Source organism: Rutidosis leptorrhynchoides, chromosome 3 (genome assembly GCF_046630445.1).
Source record: "Rutidosis leptorrhynchoides isolate AG116_Rl617_1_P2 chromosome 3, CSIRO_AGI_Rlap_v1, whole genome shotgun sequence".
NCBI lineage: Eukaryota > Viridiplantae > Streptophyta > Magnoliopsida > Asterales > Asteraceae > Rutidosis > Rutidosis leptorrhynchoides.
The window spans coordinates 71,919,878-71,938,332 of record NC_092335.1 but is presented as its reverse complement, the minus strand read 5'-3'; the positions used below and the strand labels follow the sequence as shown (position 1 = coordinate 71,938,332).

At 33.5% G+C, this 18,455-nt stretch overlaps 1 protein-coding gene across 3 annotated transcripts; it reads left to right on the top strand.

The window, feature by feature from the left end:
- Positions 1-9,757: 9,757 nt before the first annotated feature.
- Positions 9,758-17,152, top strand: LOC139896318 (paired amphipathic helix protein Sin3-like 2). Of its 3 annotated transcripts, none has more exons than XM_071878942.1 (23): positions 9,758-9,953; positions 10,049-10,124; positions 10,808-10,999; positions 11,080-11,263; positions 11,353-11,451; positions 11,537-11,704; positions 11,804-12,068; positions 12,221-12,357; positions 12,464-12,539; positions 12,614-12,643; positions 12,736-12,908; positions 13,012-13,166; positions 13,259-13,386; positions 13,579-13,833; positions 13,927-14,427; positions 14,529-14,620; positions 14,704-15,141; positions 15,515-15,615; positions 15,710-15,848; positions 15,924-16,076; positions 16,158-16,318; positions 16,561-16,672; positions 16,876-17,152. In XM_071878942.1, the coding sequence occupies exons 2-23, from the start codon at positions 10,051-10,053 to the stop codon at positions 17,020-17,022; spliced, it is 3,780 nt and encodes a 1,259-aa protein (XP_071735043.1). In that variant the 5' UTR covers positions 9,758-9,953; positions 10,049-10,050; the 3' UTR covers positions 17,023-17,152. The 3 variants fall into 3 exon arrangements, with proteins under 3 accessions (XP_071735043.1, XP_071735041.1, XP_071735042.1); XM_071878940.1 differs by having other exon boundaries at positions 11,801-12,068; XM_071878941.1 differs by having other exon boundaries at positions 11,801-12,068; positions 16,862-17,152.
- The last annotated feature ends 1,303 nt before the right edge of the window (positions 17,153-18,455 follow it).

The window sequence follows — 18,455 nt, the reverse complement described above, 5'->3', positions numbered from 1 at the left end:
TCGTTTGGTCTCAATATAATTGAGGACTGTTTGGCTCCAATAACCCGGTCCACGTACAAATCCAACTATTACGACGAACCATAAAATTTTGATGTCTATCAATTTAACCACTTAAAATAAATTTTCGTAATTTTAAGAAATTTAGATAAGAAGTAGAATAAAAAATCTATGTCCTAAAAACTAGAATAGCGAGAAATAAGAAAGAAAAAGAGCGTGTCGGAAAAAGATCGAAAAATAAAAATAAGAAAGAAAAAGAGTGACTTATAGAACTTAAAAACACTCGACTAACCCAACCTTATTACTATCACTAACTTAAAATTATAATCGCAAATTGAGATTACTAATTGGAATGATAATTGATACATAGGTAAAAGGTGTCTAAAAATATTAAAGCTTACAAGAAAAACTATATCCCAAATGGCAATAACTTAAAAAGAAACTAAAACTTAAAAAGGCGTCGCAAAATTCTAAAGTACCTAAATCTTAGTCTAAAGAAAAGGCACTTAAGGGATTTTACGGCAAAGCCTAAAAATCTAGAAGTAAAAAATAATTATGGCAAAAACTAAGTTTAAAACTTAAAAATTAACGAAAAATACAAATATTACGCTAAAACAATTAAAAAGGGAGAAAATATAAAAATATACAAAAAGTTGTAAAAAGTACGATTTTTATAAAAATATTATTTTTATATTATTTATTTATTAAAACTAGTAATTTTACATTAATTAAACTAATTTAACTAAATATATAAATTAAATAAAAAGAAACTTAAAACTAATTATAATAATAATAAGTAATTAGGGTTAATAATAATAATAATTAATAATTACCCCATATTTAATGCCTGATTAGGGTTTCTGTCGGCGTGTCAGAGTGTCTCCGCGAGTCACGGTATTCGAAGCTGCAAACTCTGCGAGTCGCGGGGTTTCAATTTTCAGATGACAGGTTGATTAAAATTCGACGCGTTTTTTTTTATATTCTGTTTTATATTTTCTGTTTAAATAAAAATATTTATATAATAAAAACTTATATTTAAAAACTAAAATAAAAATAGAACTACTTTATAATTTTAAAAATATCTTAAAAATAGATTTATATATATATTAATTTTTTTCGTTTTTTTTATGTTTTAAATAAAAATATTTAAATAAAACTTATATTTTTATAAAATAAAAATAAAGAAACTTTATAAAACTTAAATATTTAACAAAATCTTAAATAAATATATAAATTTTTGTTTTCTTTTTATATTTTCGAATAATTAAAAACGTATTTTTACACAAGTGAATTTTAATAAAAGTAAACTAAAAATAAAAATCTTTTTTTTTCTTTATTTAGCGTTGCGCTTCCGGCTTTTAAGTTTGATTGTCCCCGGCAGCGGCGCCAAAAATATACTTGATGTTATGCGAGGTGTATATAAAATAGCTTTATATTTTACAAGGAAATACTATTAAATACGATACAATTTTACACAAGATATTTATTTATTTATAGAATGGATATACTTAAACCTTGCTACAACACTTATAGGTAGTGTACCTAATCGTACAGTAGTGTAGTTTTTAGTAAGTCCGGTTCGTTCCACAGGGAAAATCTTTAAACAAAGCTTAACGCTATATTAGTTTACTTTTATAAAAATACAAATATATATATAAGTAATATTATTATTATAAAGGGGGATTTTTACCGTTTAATGACCGGTTTGTCGATTTTAAAACTTTAGTCGCAGTTAAAACAAAATGTAAAATATTAAATAAATAAAAGACTTAATTTAAAGCGTAAAGTAAATAACGATAATGAAATTGCGATAAATAAAAGTGCGATCAAATAAACTTGCGATAATTAAAAAGTACGATAATTAAAAGTGCAATTAAATACAATAACAATAAAATAAAATGCGATAATTAGAAGTGCAATTAAATATAAAATTAAAGGAAATTAAATATGAATTAAAATAATTATGCTTATTTAAACTTCCGTAATCATGATATTTGACGTGTTGATTTTAGTTTTATGCCCATGGGTTAATTGTCCTTTATCCTGGATTATTTAATATGTCCGTCTGGTTTTTGTCCATAACAGTCCATCAGTCATAAATATAAAGTGCGAGTGTCCTCGTCAAATTATCCTTATACCCGAAGTTAAATATTCCAACTAATTTGGGGACTTAAACTGTAACAAGATTTTAATACTTTGTTTAATAATTACACCAGGATGTCGACTGAGTGTAACCCAAGGTTTTAATACTTTGTTAACAATTATGCCAAGTGTCCTTGTACATAATTTCACCCCTGTTTTAATAATTATAATGACTATTAATCCATTCCCGTGTCCGGTTAAATGAACGATTATTCGTACATATAAATACCCCACCCATCGTGTCCGATCGAGTGTATATGGTAATTTATGAGTACGTCCAATTATAAATCTTTATATTAACATTAACAAACTATCATTTAGTTAAACAAATATAAAGCCCATTAATAGCCCATAGTCTAATTTCCACAAGTGTTGTTCTTTTGTCCAAACCCCAATTATGGTACAAAGCCCAATTACCCAATTTTAGTAATTAGCCCAACATCATGATTACTTCGGATTAAATAAGCATAATAATAACTTAGCTACGAGACATTAAATTAAAAAGGTTGAACATAACTTACAATGATTAAAAATAGCGTAGCGTTACACGGACAGAATTTCGACTTACACCCTTACAACATTAGCTAACATACCCTTATTATTAGAATTTAAAATTAAAATTAAAATTAAAATTAAAATATAAATATAAATATAAATATTACGTATAGATCTAGAGAGATTGATATATTGGATGATAAAAATGATCAGAATTCGCTGGGTTTTATAGGGATTTTCGTATTTGGCTGCTCCGCGAGTCGCGGCATTTTTGGCCTCCATACTCCGCAACTCGCGGAGTTCGTAATTCCAGCTCACAAAGGTTTGTCTTTTAATTTGCCGACGTTTTATAAATATATTATAATATATATATTAATTTTAAGAATTAATTATATATTATATTATATTTATATACATAGTTAACTTGTAATTTTTAGTCCGTTGCGTCGAGCGTTGAGAATTGACTCTGGTCCCGGTTCTGGATTTTCGAACGTCCTTGCGTGCAATTTAATATCTTATACTTTGCGTTTTGAATCTTGTACTCTTGTAATTTCGAGACATTTTTTATCAATAATTGGAACCTCTTTGATTGTATTTTGTACTTTTGAGCTTTTTGGTCGTTTGCGTCTTCAATTCGTCGAATCTGTCTTTTGTCTTCACCTTTTAATATTTAAACGAATATCACTTGTAAATAGAACATTTGCAACTAAAAGCTTGTCTTTCTTGGGGAATAATGCTATGAAATATATGTTCGTTTTTAGCATTATCAAGAAGCGTACACGTTGGTTTGCGTGTATTATTAAGATGATTATACAAAGGGTATAAATTATATATACGTTAAGTTTAGTTACCAGGGTTCTCAATTTCGTAGAATATTTTGATAAACGTTTCTGGATGAAACAACTGAAATCTTGTGATCCACCTTTATATACAGATTATACGATACATTAAAACTATGAACTCACCAACCTTTGTGTTGACACTTGTTAGCATGTTTATTCTCAGGTTCCCTAGAAGTCTTCCGCTGTTTGCTTATATGTTAGACAAGCTATGTGCATGGAGTCTTACATGACATATTTTTCAAGGAAACGTTGCATTCACCAAATCATCACCATGTATCTTATTTTGACTGCATTGTCAACGGAAGTATTATTGTAAACTATTATTTACGGTGATTGTCTATATGTAGAAATCATCAGATGTCGAAATCCTTTGATTTAAATATTCATTTATGGTGTGCCTTTTCAAAAGAATACAATGTTTACAAAACGTATAATATAGAGGTCAAATACCTCGCAATGAAATCGATGAATGACGTGTTCGTCCATATGGATTTGGAGCGATCGTCACAATATACCTGTCACCAAGTCGGGGTTTTCGCGTGCATCCCTTGCATTAACGTTGAAAGCTCTACCACGGGGTGGTCTGCCGTCTTTTCTTTTGTTGGGGTACGCATTTCTGAAATGGCCCATCTATCCGCTTTCGTAGCACTTTTTAGGCCCATTGGTGTTCGGCTTCCCATTCAAAGTGGTGACCTTGCAGTCCTTCCCGATATGCCCAGTCCGTTGGCACTTTTCGCAAACAACATTACAATATCCAGTATGGTGCTTGTAGCACTGCTTGCATTGTGGTAAGGTTCCTTTGTAGTTCGGGTTCGTGTTGGTGTTCGGATTGGGATTTCCACCGTTGTTGTTTCCCCTAAAACCCTCATGTAGTTTCGTCGGGTTTTGCTCATAGGTCCTTCCCCTGTTGTTATCCCATTTGCGCTTCTCACTACTACCTGCTTCAGACTTAGCCTTCTCCGGTTCATCGATGATTATTTGATTCATTAAAGTATGCGCCAAGCGCATCACTTCCGGGACATTTGGTGGCTTGGACGAGGTGACATTTCCCTTAATGCTCTTAGGAAGTCCCCAGAAGTACCTTTCCATTCGCTTGAATTCCGGGGTGACCATTGTCGGACACATCAGGGCTAATTCCAAAAATCTCCTGTTGTAACCATCAAGGTCGTTCCCAACGGCCTTTAACTGCATGAACTCCATTTCCATCTTTTGTATCTCGGTTCTCGGACAATACTCCTCAATCATGGTACACTTAAATTCTTCCCATGGCGTAGCATACGCCTCATCAATGCCTTGTGCCTGTGCCATTGTGTTCCACCACGTGAGCGCGCCGTCAGACAGCGTGCAGGAAGCAAATTTGGTTTTGCTGTCCTCCGAACAGTTGCTAACTCGGAATACTGATTCTAGCTTTTCGAACCATCTAGTGAGACCAACCGGTCCCTCAGTGCCACTGAAGTTATGTGGTTTACAGCTCTGGAATTCCTTGTAAGTACACCCATTACGAATGGGTTGAATAACCGGTGGTGGTGGCGGTGGCGGTGGAGCTTGGGGTTGCATTTCCGCAATGGCTGCGGCTACCCTTTCGGCAATCATCTCTTCGATTTGGGTGGTGGTAGGTGTTGATCGTCCGTTGGCCATGGTGTTCTAAACAAAAATTTTGACTCAAGTCAAAATCCAGCATTCAATATATAATAATACAGTATATGTAACTAACACAGAATCAACACATCACATGTTTATTAAATAACGCATCTAGGTACAAATACCACAGAATCATACAGTAACGTAAATAGAACATCGTGCAAGAATTAAATAACGCAAAGTTCCAATAATAATAATAAGTTGCATACATCTGAATAAGTCCGTACAATACATAAGTGAAACATTAAACTACAACTAGATTACATAACGAAATCTAAATATAAAAGCCCTACGGTGAAGGTGGGTAAAGGATATCCAATACATGGGACATCTAGTCCTCGAGCTCAGCTACCCGAGCTCGGAGGATCCCCACCTCCCTTGTCAATTCCTCGACAGTGGGAGATGGTGGGGCAGGGGGTGCAGGTGGTGCCGGTGGTACAGATGTAGACGGTCCGGCTCCAGTAGTAGAGGCTGCAAGGCGGTAAGGCTTACGAATGAAGGGATCCGCAGGGTACGGCACAAGCCGTTTACGGGCAGTAACCCTACGACGCCGTCCAAATGCGTCAGTGAATGCTCGTCCTCTGTTGATCCCCGGAATAATAGTACCGTCGAAGCGATACCGCTTCTTCGGCGGGGTGGAGGGTGGCTGTACAGGTGCATCAGGGTCCTCCTCGTCGGAGTCATCGTCATTCGAGTCGTCTGTGGATGAGTCATCGGATGAAGAATCAGCGGATGATGGGTCATCCGAATCATGTGGTGGTGACTGCACGGGCGGCCATCCTTGGGCGGCTATCATCTGTCGGTAACGGGCGGGTCCGATCGGAATGAGACGTCCATCAGGGGCGCATCAGCACCAATGGCGATACCGGTTACGGAATGGACCTTCCACGAATTCCGCGGGAATCACAATCTCACCGGAGCGGGACTGTGATACCGAGGGTCCGGGGGCAGATGGAGCTGGAATCTCCGGAGGGTCCTGGGTTCCGTTAGAAGTAACCACTGGGGCAAGCGCATGGCTGCTAGCTCCGGAAGATGAAGCGCCGGGGTCACTAGTAGGCAACGGGATCGGTGTGTCGGCAGCAGCAGTAGGTGGGGTGGCTGACGAGTCTGAACTGCCCAAAATGATAGCAGGTGGAATATCCGACATCTGAACAAGGAAAAATAAATTTTCCATGTCAGTAAGTCATAAAGCAAGCACGTATTAGGCCAACAGTCTAAATCATGTATAACAGTAAGTAGCATGGCAATAACGGCAAGTATCATGCAATCGAAAACAGATAATAGCATGCAGTAGTGAAGTCATGTAGTAGCATACGGCATATAGCAGTAAAAGTAAGCAGCAGCATGCAGTAAGTTCAGCGGAAACAAGTAAACTGGCAAGTTGTAGATTAATCCTATTAGTGAATCCTACTCGGGTCAGTCTTAGACTCACTAATGCAACCTAATTCCCTACAACCAATGCTCTGATACCAAATGTGATGCCCCGTACAAAACCATCGTGTACGAATCATCAACAACATGATCATTACAAGGTCAAACACTATATGCTATTTCAAAATACGTTTGCATTCAAGATAAAAGGTGACGTCATAACTAACGTCGAATGTTTTACATCGAAAGTATGCTCCTATGAATAGAGCAAAGATAATAGTACGTGTAACTACCCGAAAATTTCTGACCAAATTTAAACTTTAATCTTTATATGGTTCCAACACGATATGCAAAATCTGTAATGTTGTGTCTTGAAATTTTTGAAATCTATACCCTTTGACTATTCCCGACGATTCACGAACAATTGTTTGTAAATAAATATGTATGTATACGACTAAAAGTAAGTATGTACAATAATTTGAAATTATAAAATAAACTATGGAACTAAATATGTAAAATAAGATACGAAATAATTAGGGGTAATTTAAAACAATTTTATATATAAATATATATATGATTACTATGTATAAGTAATATTATAGGTACATTGTAACACGTATAAAATATTCAAATAAATATGAAATATAAGGTTAGCATAATATATGTATTTATAAGTTAAAGTATAATGTTATATTAAAATTATGATCATTACTTTCATTAATAATATTATCAACATTAATATTGATATTGATATTTGTATCATTAATAATATCAATATTTTTATTATCATTATTGTTATTATCTATATGATCATCATTATATCTAATCTTAAAAATTATTATTATTATTATTATTAATAAACGAACACTAACATTAAGATTATAATTTTTTTTAATATCATATTATTAGTAGAAAATGATACAATGTATTATTATTAATAATATACTTATTATCATTCTTATAAATTTTAGTATCATTATTTATCATTATTAATTAGTTATTATTATTATTAAAAATTTCATTATTTACATTGATATTAATATTATTTATTACCATCATTGATATTTGATATAAGCATTATTATAAAAACTAACATTTATATTGTTATTACTAATATTATCAATATTATAAATATGATTTTAGTATTATTTTGTTGTTATTATTATTATTATTATTATTATTATTATTAATACTTTTATTATAAATTCTATTATTAATATTACTAATAAAGATTAATTACAAAAATTAAGTTTATACATATATAATCAGAAACAGATCGATTACAGTTCCATGTCTTTGTCTAAACTGCTTAATTTGTGTATAATTGGTACGATATGATTCCAAATGATCACATTAGCAAACAAAAACCGTTGCCAATCCCTTTCTCCCTTTATTTTTTTTATTATTTTATTTTATTTATTTTTCTCTGAATTTGATTTAAACTGCCGACATCAATTTGCTATATAAACGATTCAATTTCAGTTATAATTGATACCAATAAAACCTCACGTTTCAACTATCAATTTCAATTACCTTAACAAGCTTTTTCATTGACAAAATTTATAAAAATAACTCGACGAACACCTATATACTCTGTTCACTTATTTTTTTTAAAAAGTTCTCACTTGAATCAAATTTCAAAAAAAAATGTAAATGTGATCTTGTTAGGAATCCCTTACCTCAACTATCTGCAAAATCTTAAAAGCCAATTCATTGTATCACGTTTCAATTTTGAAGTCAAAGTTAAGTTTCAAAAGGTCAAAGTTTTGTGTTCATAGGGAAATTCGAATTCTGTGTTTTGTTTCAAGATAAATTAAGGATTTCAGAAGTTTATGGGATGGATTTAGAAACTATTTTGTGTTGTAAATTCAACCTGTAAGTGTCTAAAAATCGAAATCAAGATTTGAGTTCAAACTATATTTTTTTTTTCTTTCTGCGACAGTTTACAGTATCTGCTTTCGGTTTGAAATTTTTCTTTAATTAGTATCTGTTAATTTCAAATACAGTCGTATCTATTTATGTTTCAAAGATAAAATCAAACTGTAATTTGAGGTTGGAAATGATCATTGGTTGACTAGCTCATTGAAGAAGATGAATACGAATTATAATATAAATGAAATTAAAAACGGGTATTATTCTAAGAAAACAGAAACAGATGGATGGTTAAATGAGTTTGGGTAGGTTCGTGAGTTCTCGGGTTCGAACCCGTCTTGGTGCAATTCTTTTTAAAGAAACTTAGAAGGTAGTTTTATATTTTTATTTATTATTATTATTATTATTATTATTATTATTATTATTATTATTATTATTATTATTATTATTATTATTATTATTATTATTATTATTTGTATTACATTATATTTTTTTTTATTTTAATTGATAATTGATGATATAATATAAATTGATTAGTGGTCCAGTTTTTTTTTAAAGAAATATGTAATTGTTAATAGCGTTTATTCTTTTTTTTTAGTTTTTCTAAGAAAATGTTGACGTGGCGCTGACGTGGAATCTAGTCTTTTTTAAGAAGCATGCCACAGTCGGGAGTGGTCTAAGAGTGCTTCCAACCAAGACATACTTCCTCCTCAGGACTAGCCGTCATATCAGCGCCACATCAGCACATCAGCACTTCTTCACGAGGACTAACCTAGGACTAAACACTATCACCAATGACATACTTCCTCATATAAATTAGAATTCACTATATTAAGTAATTAAATAAATGTACATGTTCAAAAGCAAAAAGTACTACATAACTATACACTCCCTCTGTGCTCAGATATTTCACAAAAACACGAGAAGGGAAACGTGGAGCTGGGCTAATCCCTGGGCGGTAGTCTAGGCGACTTGCTGCCAACAGAGCCCTCCTGAGCTAATGCTGGGCGGCCTCCAAAGACCAACTGTTGGGACCTGCCTAATATACTCCTATCATTTATCACAACCCCAAATCCCTAATTTTCTAGAATGTCTCAAAAAAACATCCTAGTTGGGTTTTAATAACATTTAAAAGAAAGCCTGGCCGCCTGGGCCCATATAAAAATAAAAGTATTTTGTCATTAAAAAAGCCCAAGTAAATCAAGCCCAGTATGGCCTTCAAGTGCCCAACAAGTAAACACCCGAAACTCAAAAAACACAAATACACAAATTAGCCTCTTCTCTTTCGTTGCATTTTATGAAATTTTATTCGCTCTACAAATTCTACCTTCTATCTATATACATATATACGAAAATATTAATAGTGTCACGTAAAGATTTTAGATTGTTATCATCATCATATTCATCACTTGCAATACAAAATTTTCTTCACCTCTTTATTTTTATTTCTGTTTCTACCGCTTATTTTCTCATTCTTCTTTTTGTTTTTGCTCAACAACAACTAGTAAATCGTTCTTTCGATCCAAACCTGTATATAGATCTGCCCCCAATTTCATCAATTTGCCTTTGTTAAGGCCTGGTTTGTTACTTCAGGTGTTTACATTATTTTATCTATCCATCTATTTATGATTATTATTGGAAGAAGATTTAGTTCTTATGTTTATATAATTTTTATCTGATTTGTGTAGGGATGAAACGAATACGAGATGATGGTTATGGTAACTCTCAATTTAAGAGGCCATTTGGCTCATCTCGTGGAGAATCGTAAGTTAATGTTTTAATTTTGCTTTAAATTTGCTCTAGATTTGAGGTTAGGGTTGATTATATGTTGTTATGAGTTTGAATCTGTTTATAGTTTTACAGAGTTTGTTTTGAAATTGCTGGATTTAGTTAAATGTTGCATGTTATTTTAGATTTAAATGAATCGGTGTTTACAATTAGATATACTGTTGACCTTTTGAAGGTTGTGATTTTTTGTATTTATATCTCTGTATATGTTAATCTGTAAATAAAGTTTGTTGTAGTAAACTTGCCAGACTGATTTAGGTTTATTTTTCTAGTGTTTTAGGGTTAGGCAGAAAACCAAAAAAGTAATCACAAATATCATCATTTTAGTAGTTCTATAATATTGTTATAGCTGGATCTTTAAATGAGGGATTTTTGATAAATCTAATTAGGAAAGTGGAATTAATTGCGAAAAAATGAACTTTATGAATTCAGATGACATAAGCAAACTCCGGGAAAATATGCGAACTTTGGAAATTGTTTAGAAGGTGTATAAAATATTTTAGAATGCACATAACTACTGAAGTTCTCAATCAGTGTCCTGAATTAGTAGTATATGAAAGGACTTGAATGTGCAATATCTCATATTGCTTATTTGTGATGCCATTTTTTTGTTGTTGCTAAATTGTTAAATGCTAATTTTTTTATTTGTTATATTGAAGATATGGTCAACCGCAAGCCTTGGGAGCAGGAGGTGAAGTAGCAGGAGGGGCAGGGGCAGGTGGCAGTAGTGCACAGAAACTTACAACGAACGATGCGTTGACTTATTTAAAGGAGGTCAAAGACATGTTTCAAGACCAGCGAGACAAATATGACTCGTTTCTTGATGTTATGAAAGATTTTAAAGCTCAAAGGTAATTACTTTTCTTTAGATATGTAAGTTAACATATTGAATGTTGGTTTGACCTAATATTTAAGAACTGTTCCAATGCAGAATTGATACTACTGGTGTCATCGCAAGGGTGAAAGAATTATTTAAAGGACACAATAACCTAATTTTTGGGTTTAATACTTTCTTGCCCAAGGGATATGAAATAACTGTTATTGAGGAGGATGAGGTGGCACCTAAGAAAACAGTGGAATTCGAAGAGGCCATAAACTTTGTAAACAAAATAAAGGTGATACTGAGTTTTTTTTTTTATTGGTGAAAGAAATGTAATTGGTTTACATATATTGTAGTTACAAAGTTTGTACCTTTTCTGCGCAGCAACGTTTTATAAATAATGATCATGTGTACAAATCGTTTTTGGACATCTTAAACATGTATAGGAAGGAACACAAGGGTATTACTGAAGTGTATCAAGAGGTGAGTTTTTCTGTAAGCTTTTTTAAAATGTATCCTAGTATATATGATTATTTCTGATTTCAATGACCCGTTTGCGTTTGTCCAGGTTGCCACACTGTTTAATGATCACCCAGATCTTCTTGATGAGTTCACAAGGTTTTTACCAGATGCTTCTGCTGCTGCATCTGCACACAAAGCATCGCTAAAACATTCGCATCAACGTTGTGATGAACGGAGCTCAGCTGCTGAGGTCAAACCGGGTCAAATTGATAAGGTAGTATGTTCATATAAATTTTTCTGCATCTTTATATATTGATGTTTGTGCGTATATTAATTTTTTAAAAACCGATCTTGTTTTTTTTTTTTTTAGCAGCGAGGCAAAAGAGACAGAGTCAATGCTGAACGGGACCCAAGTATCGAGCGTGCTGATGTGGATGATAAATCAGCGGTGAAACTTCAAAAAGAACACAGGAAACATGCTGAAAAAGAGAGCAGGGATAGGAGAAACAGTGATCAGGATAACAAAGATCACGATCTCGATAGCAATAGGGACTTGAAACGTAAATCTGCACGAAAAGTTGAAGATTTTGGAGCTCATTCAGGTTCGGCCCCAAATGAAGATAAAGAGGCCCTCAAAAGTGAGTAGATATATACTGTTAATTACCTTGCTTTCATTGCATCAGTTGTCTTATATTGGCATTCTGTTTACAATCACGTTCAGATATTTGGATATTTGATGAAAGTTTCATACTTTAGTCATATTAATAACTCGTATCTTTTTTTGTTATAGGCATGTACAGCCAAGAATTTACCTTTTGTGAGAATGTGAAGAATCGATTACGAAGTCCAGATGATTATCAAGCATTCTTGAAATGCCTTCATATTTATAGCACTGAAATTATTACTAGAAAGGAACTACAGAGCTTGGTATATTTCATAGCTTGAAATGTTTTTTGTCTTTGTTTTGTTTTTCTGTCTAAACTATAATTGTTTATATTTAATATCTATATTCATTTATAATCTACATTTTCAGGTTTCTGATTTGCTCGGGAAGCACGCAGACCTTATGGAAGGATTCAGTGCATTTCTGGAACGTTGCGAAAACATAGGTGGCTTTTACTTTATGTTACTTCACTTTATTTTTTGTTTTAGTTTTATCGTCACTAACATTTCTTGTTTACAGACGGGTTCTTAGCTGGAGTTATGGACAAAAGTATGTGGTCCTCTTAGTTTTTGTTTTTCCGTTTTGCTGCATGTCTGTTTAATGTGAAATTAACGTATTGTGCAAACATGTGTTAATGACAGAAGCATTATGGAACGTTTCCAAGTCAACACGGTCAGAGGAGAAAGAAAGGGAGAGTAGGCGTGAAATCGATGCTAATAAAGAGAAGGATAAGTACAAAGGAAAATGTATACAAGAGCTTGATCTTGCAAATTGCCAACGATGCACACCCAGCTACAGGCTTCTTCCTGATGATGCAAGTCTATTTTCCTTTTTTCTTTCTGTTTTCTTTAAATAAATAATGTATAAATATAAATTTTATGATTTGGAAATTTATACTTCGCATTTGTCGTATGTAGTACCCGATTCCTTCAGTAAGCCAAAGATCAGAGCTCGGTGCTCAAGTACTGAATGATCTGTGGGTATCTGTGACTTCTGGTAGTGAAGATTATTCATTCAAGCATATGCGTAAAAACCAGTACGAAGAGAGCCTGTTTAGATGTGAAGATGACCGGTAAAATTACAGTGTACAAATAGAAATAACCGATAAGTATGTGTGTGTGTGTGTAACAATGGTTTTCATTTTTTGTATTTTATGATGCTTAGGTTTGAGTTAGACATGTTGTTAGAGTCTGTAATTTCAACTACAAAGCGTGCTGAGGAACTGCAAAACGGTATTAATGATGGCTCAATTGTTTCAGATGATCCCATTCTTATTGAAGATCACTTTTCAGGTAATACTAAATGGATTTTCTTAAGGGTTTTCGTTAACGTTGTACATTTCAATAACTGCCATTATAAATTCAATATGTAAATGTCATGTACAACCCTTTTATGCACTTTGAATGGCGTATTGTAGTTCAAATGTGGCAAACTTAATTTAACTATTTGTTCTGTTCTTACAACTTTTTTATGAATGTTTGTAGCTATTAATTTACGCTGCATTGAACGGTTATATGGGGATCATGGCCTTGAGGTGATTGAAACACTGCGCAGGAGCCCATCGATTTCGTTACCTGTTATATTGCTTCGTTTGAAACAAAAGCAAGATGAGTGGACTAAATGCCAAGCAGATTTTAACAAGGTTTGGGCTGATATATATGCAAAGAATCATTATAAGTCTCTCGATCATCGAAGTTTCTATTTCAAGCAACAAGATTCAAAGGATCTGAGTACCAAAAGTAAGTGAATCTGACCTCTGCTTATAACTACAGTCGCTTTTCGTTTTATTTGAAATTATAAAGAAAAAGAAAATCTTTTTTGGTTTTGTATAGGTTTAGTGGCGGAAATTAAAGAAATAAAAGAAAAGAATCAAAAGGATGATGATGTGGTTCTTACCGTTGCTGCTGGAAACAGACACTTGATTGTGCCAAATTTAGAGTTTGAGTTCACCGATAATGATATACATGAAGACGTTTACAAACTTATAAAGTTTTCATGCGAAGAGATTTGCACAACCGAGGAACAACTGAACCAAGTATTGAGGTTATGGACTGGGTTTTTGGAGCCAATGTTAGGAGTTGCGCCCCGGTCTGACGATTCTGACGGTGTTGAAGATGTCGAGACATCTACACGTGGTCCTACCAAAAATGAAGATGAGAGTGATCAAAGTCCAGATGTTGATAGTAATTCACCAAAAAGAGTGTATTCAAGCAAGGGCATTTTGGTAAATGGAGCTACTTTACTCAAAGACGACGTTAAGAACACGGGTGTCGGGGATAAAACACCCGTAATTCGCCTTGGAAATGATAATATTCTTTCGAGAGTTGTATCTGGTGAGCATCATGAACATCTTCTATCTTATTTTGAATATAATTTTATATTTAAATTCGTATGGGATATGGGATTGGTAAGCCAAAATGGTTTGATTTTTTAGGGCGTGATGCAACTTCTTCTCGAACAAATAATGTTCACGATGATGGTCATGAGGTGGTCAAGTCAAACGTTGATGAAGTTGCCACATCCCAGGTTTGACTCTTATATTGGCACATGTTTCGCATATGAAATGATTTATTTATATCTTGTAATCGATATATTTATTCGATCAACAGCATGGTGATATATCAAATGGAAGTTCGCTTAAGTTTGAGAAAGAAGAGGGTGAGCTATCACCCAATGGTGATTTTGATGAGGATGATTTTGTTGCATATGAAGATAATAACGGGTCACATGCTAAAGCCAAGCATAGTGCAGAGATCGATGCTGATGCCGAGGATGATGTCAGCGAGAATGGAGGTGGTGATGATGATGTGTCAGGCAGTGAGTCAGCTGCCGATGAAGAACACGAAGAAGAAGACGGTAAAGCCGAAAGTGAAGGAGAGGCCGAGGGTATTGAGGATGCAAACTCGTTGCAATCTGCAGACCATTTTTTGCTGACCGCAAAACCACTGGCGAAACGTGTGGCTTCTCCGTTACATGACGGTGGGAAAAAAGATTGTAACGTCTTTTATGGAGACGAAACCTATTACGTTCTTTTTAGGCTTCATCAAGTAAGTGAATATTCTGAGTGTTGGTTTATTTATATTATTAGATCATTGATTGCATTGAGTTAGGTGTCGTTTGTTTTTTTGGTCTGTACACCTTATTATGTCTTATGTCTGCGGTCTCGCAGACGTTTTACTGCAGACTCTTTGTTTTTCTGAAGACATAAGATAAAATAATGTCTTCTTTTGTTTGCAATCTCGCAGACTTAGAAATGTGCTTCTAAGTGCTGCAGACGGGATTAAGTTATTTTGCAGACATAAAAACAAACAGTCGTCTTCTGTAAGACATTGTTCGCAGATCTTCAGACAAAAACATCTTAGAAAACAAACAACACCTTATTATTTTTTATTTTTTTTTTGTAAAATATTGTGTTATTAGGTATTATATGACAGACTATTGTCAGCGAAACATCTTACAAAATCTGCTGAAACAAAATGGATGGCTACTAAAGAGACTGCACCGCCTGATTTGTACTCCAGGTTTGTTTAGTTTCGCATATTCATCTTCTACCTTGAAGTTTGATTATACATTATAAATATTGATCGTTGCTGATATGATTTATGTACGTCACAGATTTATGAGTGCTTTATACAGTTTACTTGATGGATCTGCCGATAATTCAAAATTCGAAGATGATTGTCGGGAGATTATTGGAAATCAATCCTATGTGTTATTTACATTGGACAAGCTAATTTATAAGCTTGTCAAACAGGTATGAAGATTTGCGTTTACGTTTAGTATCATGATGCATTTACGTTTGGTACTTATATTATGTTTGGATGCACAGCTTCAAACTGTTGCTGAAGATGAGACAGACAACAAACTTCTTCAATTGTACGAGTACGAAAGATCTCGAAAGCCTGAGAAATTTGTCGATTCTGTATACTACGAGAATGCACATGTCCATCTTCATGATGAAAACATATACAGATTTCAGTGTGTAAGTTTTTTTGTCCTTTTCCTCGTTTCATTTCCTGACCAAGTGCGTTTGTTTATTTTTTTTCCCCGTATGTTTTTGCAGTCATCTGGTCCATCACGTTTAACCATTCAGTTGATGGATGGTACGAATGAAAAGCCTGAAGTTGTTTCGGTTTCTGTGGATCCGAATTTTGCAACGTATCTTCACGACGGTTTTCTTTCAGTTTCACCTGGAAATAAAGAATCTGGCATTATGTTGCAGAGGTAATAATACTAATTGTGCTAATTGTGCAATGTTAATCTAAGGCCTATTACTTCATAAAGCATCACAATCTTTTGATGAACCCTAAAACTGAATTATCGAATATTCAGTTTAGAAGTCAATTATTTTCAAGCACTGAAAATAATCAAATACTGTACTTATATTTTACCTTTCTCAAGATTATACACATTCAACCATTAATATGTTTGTGTTTTCATGGCGTTGGAATTTTGACTGCGTGCAGAAATAAACATCGTTTCTCGGACATGGATGCTGCTGCTGCGATGTCAGCTGCCATGCAAGATATCATTGGGGTCAATGGTTTGGAGTGTAAGATGTCTTGCAGTTCGTCAAAGGTACTTGATATTTTCTGCTTGTGTCATTAATTATGTCTAATAAATTCATTAAGTTTTGACCAGAACCATTGTAATGTTATGTAGCTGAATTTTGTCACTTAATTATTATGTACAGTATTTGTCCAATAACTGAAGACATAGTGGTAACATATTGTATCTCTTGATAAATCTTATCTACTTTCTAATCAGTTGAGTGCTGGCAGATCTCCTACGTCCTCGATACAGAAGATTTCTTCTTCCGTGAGAAAAGAAAAAGACGAAAAACTTCCGGAAGCAGCAGATCATCCTCAAATTGCCATGCCCAGGCAAAAGTACATCGGTTTCACAGATTCTTAGAAACCTCAACATAGTAGCACCCATTTCATCATCAACTTTAATGTATACATCTTATATTATTATGTTATATTAATATAATATATGCAAACTAACATTTGTGAAGTAAAATCTGTTCAATGAACAATGTTTTTGTCTTGTAGCCAATTTTCTGATTTATTAATTATATTTATATGGAATATAAACATGAAAATAGCATTTAGCTAGCTGGTAGTGTTTACCGTAATGATTGTGCTTAAAATTTAATCTCATTCATGATTCTTCAACCCAACAACGGTGCACTTTAGAGAGGTTATTTATTTGGAGCCAACTAGTAGTAATGGAAAGGGTGGATTGTCGATCCAAGAGGCTGACCTTTTTGTTGATTTCAAGCGTATGAAGCTTTCAATAATAAAAAAAAAAAAAAATTGAAGCTAACCATACGCATCTCATTACGTGCTCGAGCTTTTCAATCTCTATATAGCAATCCTCGAGCTTTAAGCTTCTTTTATCCTACGTAGTTCGTAATATCAAGATGAAGGGTTTTCGGTGTGCCACCTTGTATAAGCTATGTTCAAGTTTTTTAAATTATATGTTTGCCTTTGTAATCATTGGGTGCTCATACGCAACGCTTACATATTCCCTTTTTCGCCTTTTGTTTTGTGGCCATGTTTTGTTTCTTGGCTTGTATGATTTACTTTTAGTTCTTGTAATGCTTTCGGATGCTTCATCTTTTTTGATGAAGTTTTCCCTAATTAATATATTTTCCTTTCTTTTTGTCAAAAAAAACAACGGTGCACTTTATGAAGCTGGTTCAATATCTTCATTACTCATTCAAAAACAGACTTCAACTTTCCAAAGAACTCCATTTTAGCTTGAATTTTTTTTTTTAGAATTTCTAAAAGAGTCAAACTAAACCATCTGTCTTACTCACCTTCTTTTGTGTCTGAAATGGAGTACAAATTACTGCATATTAGCTCGACCTTTAACGGCAAAGCCATCCATTATTTCATTTCTTTTAACACTATACGAAGTTATAATTCATTCATATCAATATCCATATTCATGTAAAGTTCAACATCCATATTCATATGAATTTCAGTTCATTTGCCCATATTTATATCTATTAGATTAAGCAGTTTAATTTAATTGATATCCATTGAATATTTAAAAATTGTTAAAATACCTATACTTATTTTTATTAGAATGGAATGAATAAATTATTTATATCAAACAATACATACATACAATGACGTAATATATGAAAGACAGAATTTCATTCCTCGTCCCTAAACTTTACATCAAATTTGACTCCATGTCCTTTTTCTTTTTTTTGTGCATTCCTCGTCCTTAATGTATCAAAAATCTACATCCCTCGTCCTCCCGTCTAATTTCTGTCTATTTCAGCCGTTTGTTCAGTCATGTGCAAAGCATGTGAGAGTACTTTAGTCTTTTTATTTTATTTCTTTTG

Coding starts and splice junctions, on each gene's coding strand:
- LOC139896318 (XM_071878940.1), top strand. CDS start 10,051: ATGAAACGAATACGAGATGATGGTTATGGTAACTCTCAATTTAAGAGG. Junction 11,000..11,079: donor AAAGATTTTAAAGCTCAAAG/GTAATTACTTTT, acceptor GTTCCAATGCAG/AATTGATACTACTGGTGTCA. Junction 14,428..14,528: donor TCTTTCGAGAGTTGTATCTG/GTGAGCATCATG, acceptor TTGATTTTTTAG/GGCGTGATGCAACTTCTTCT.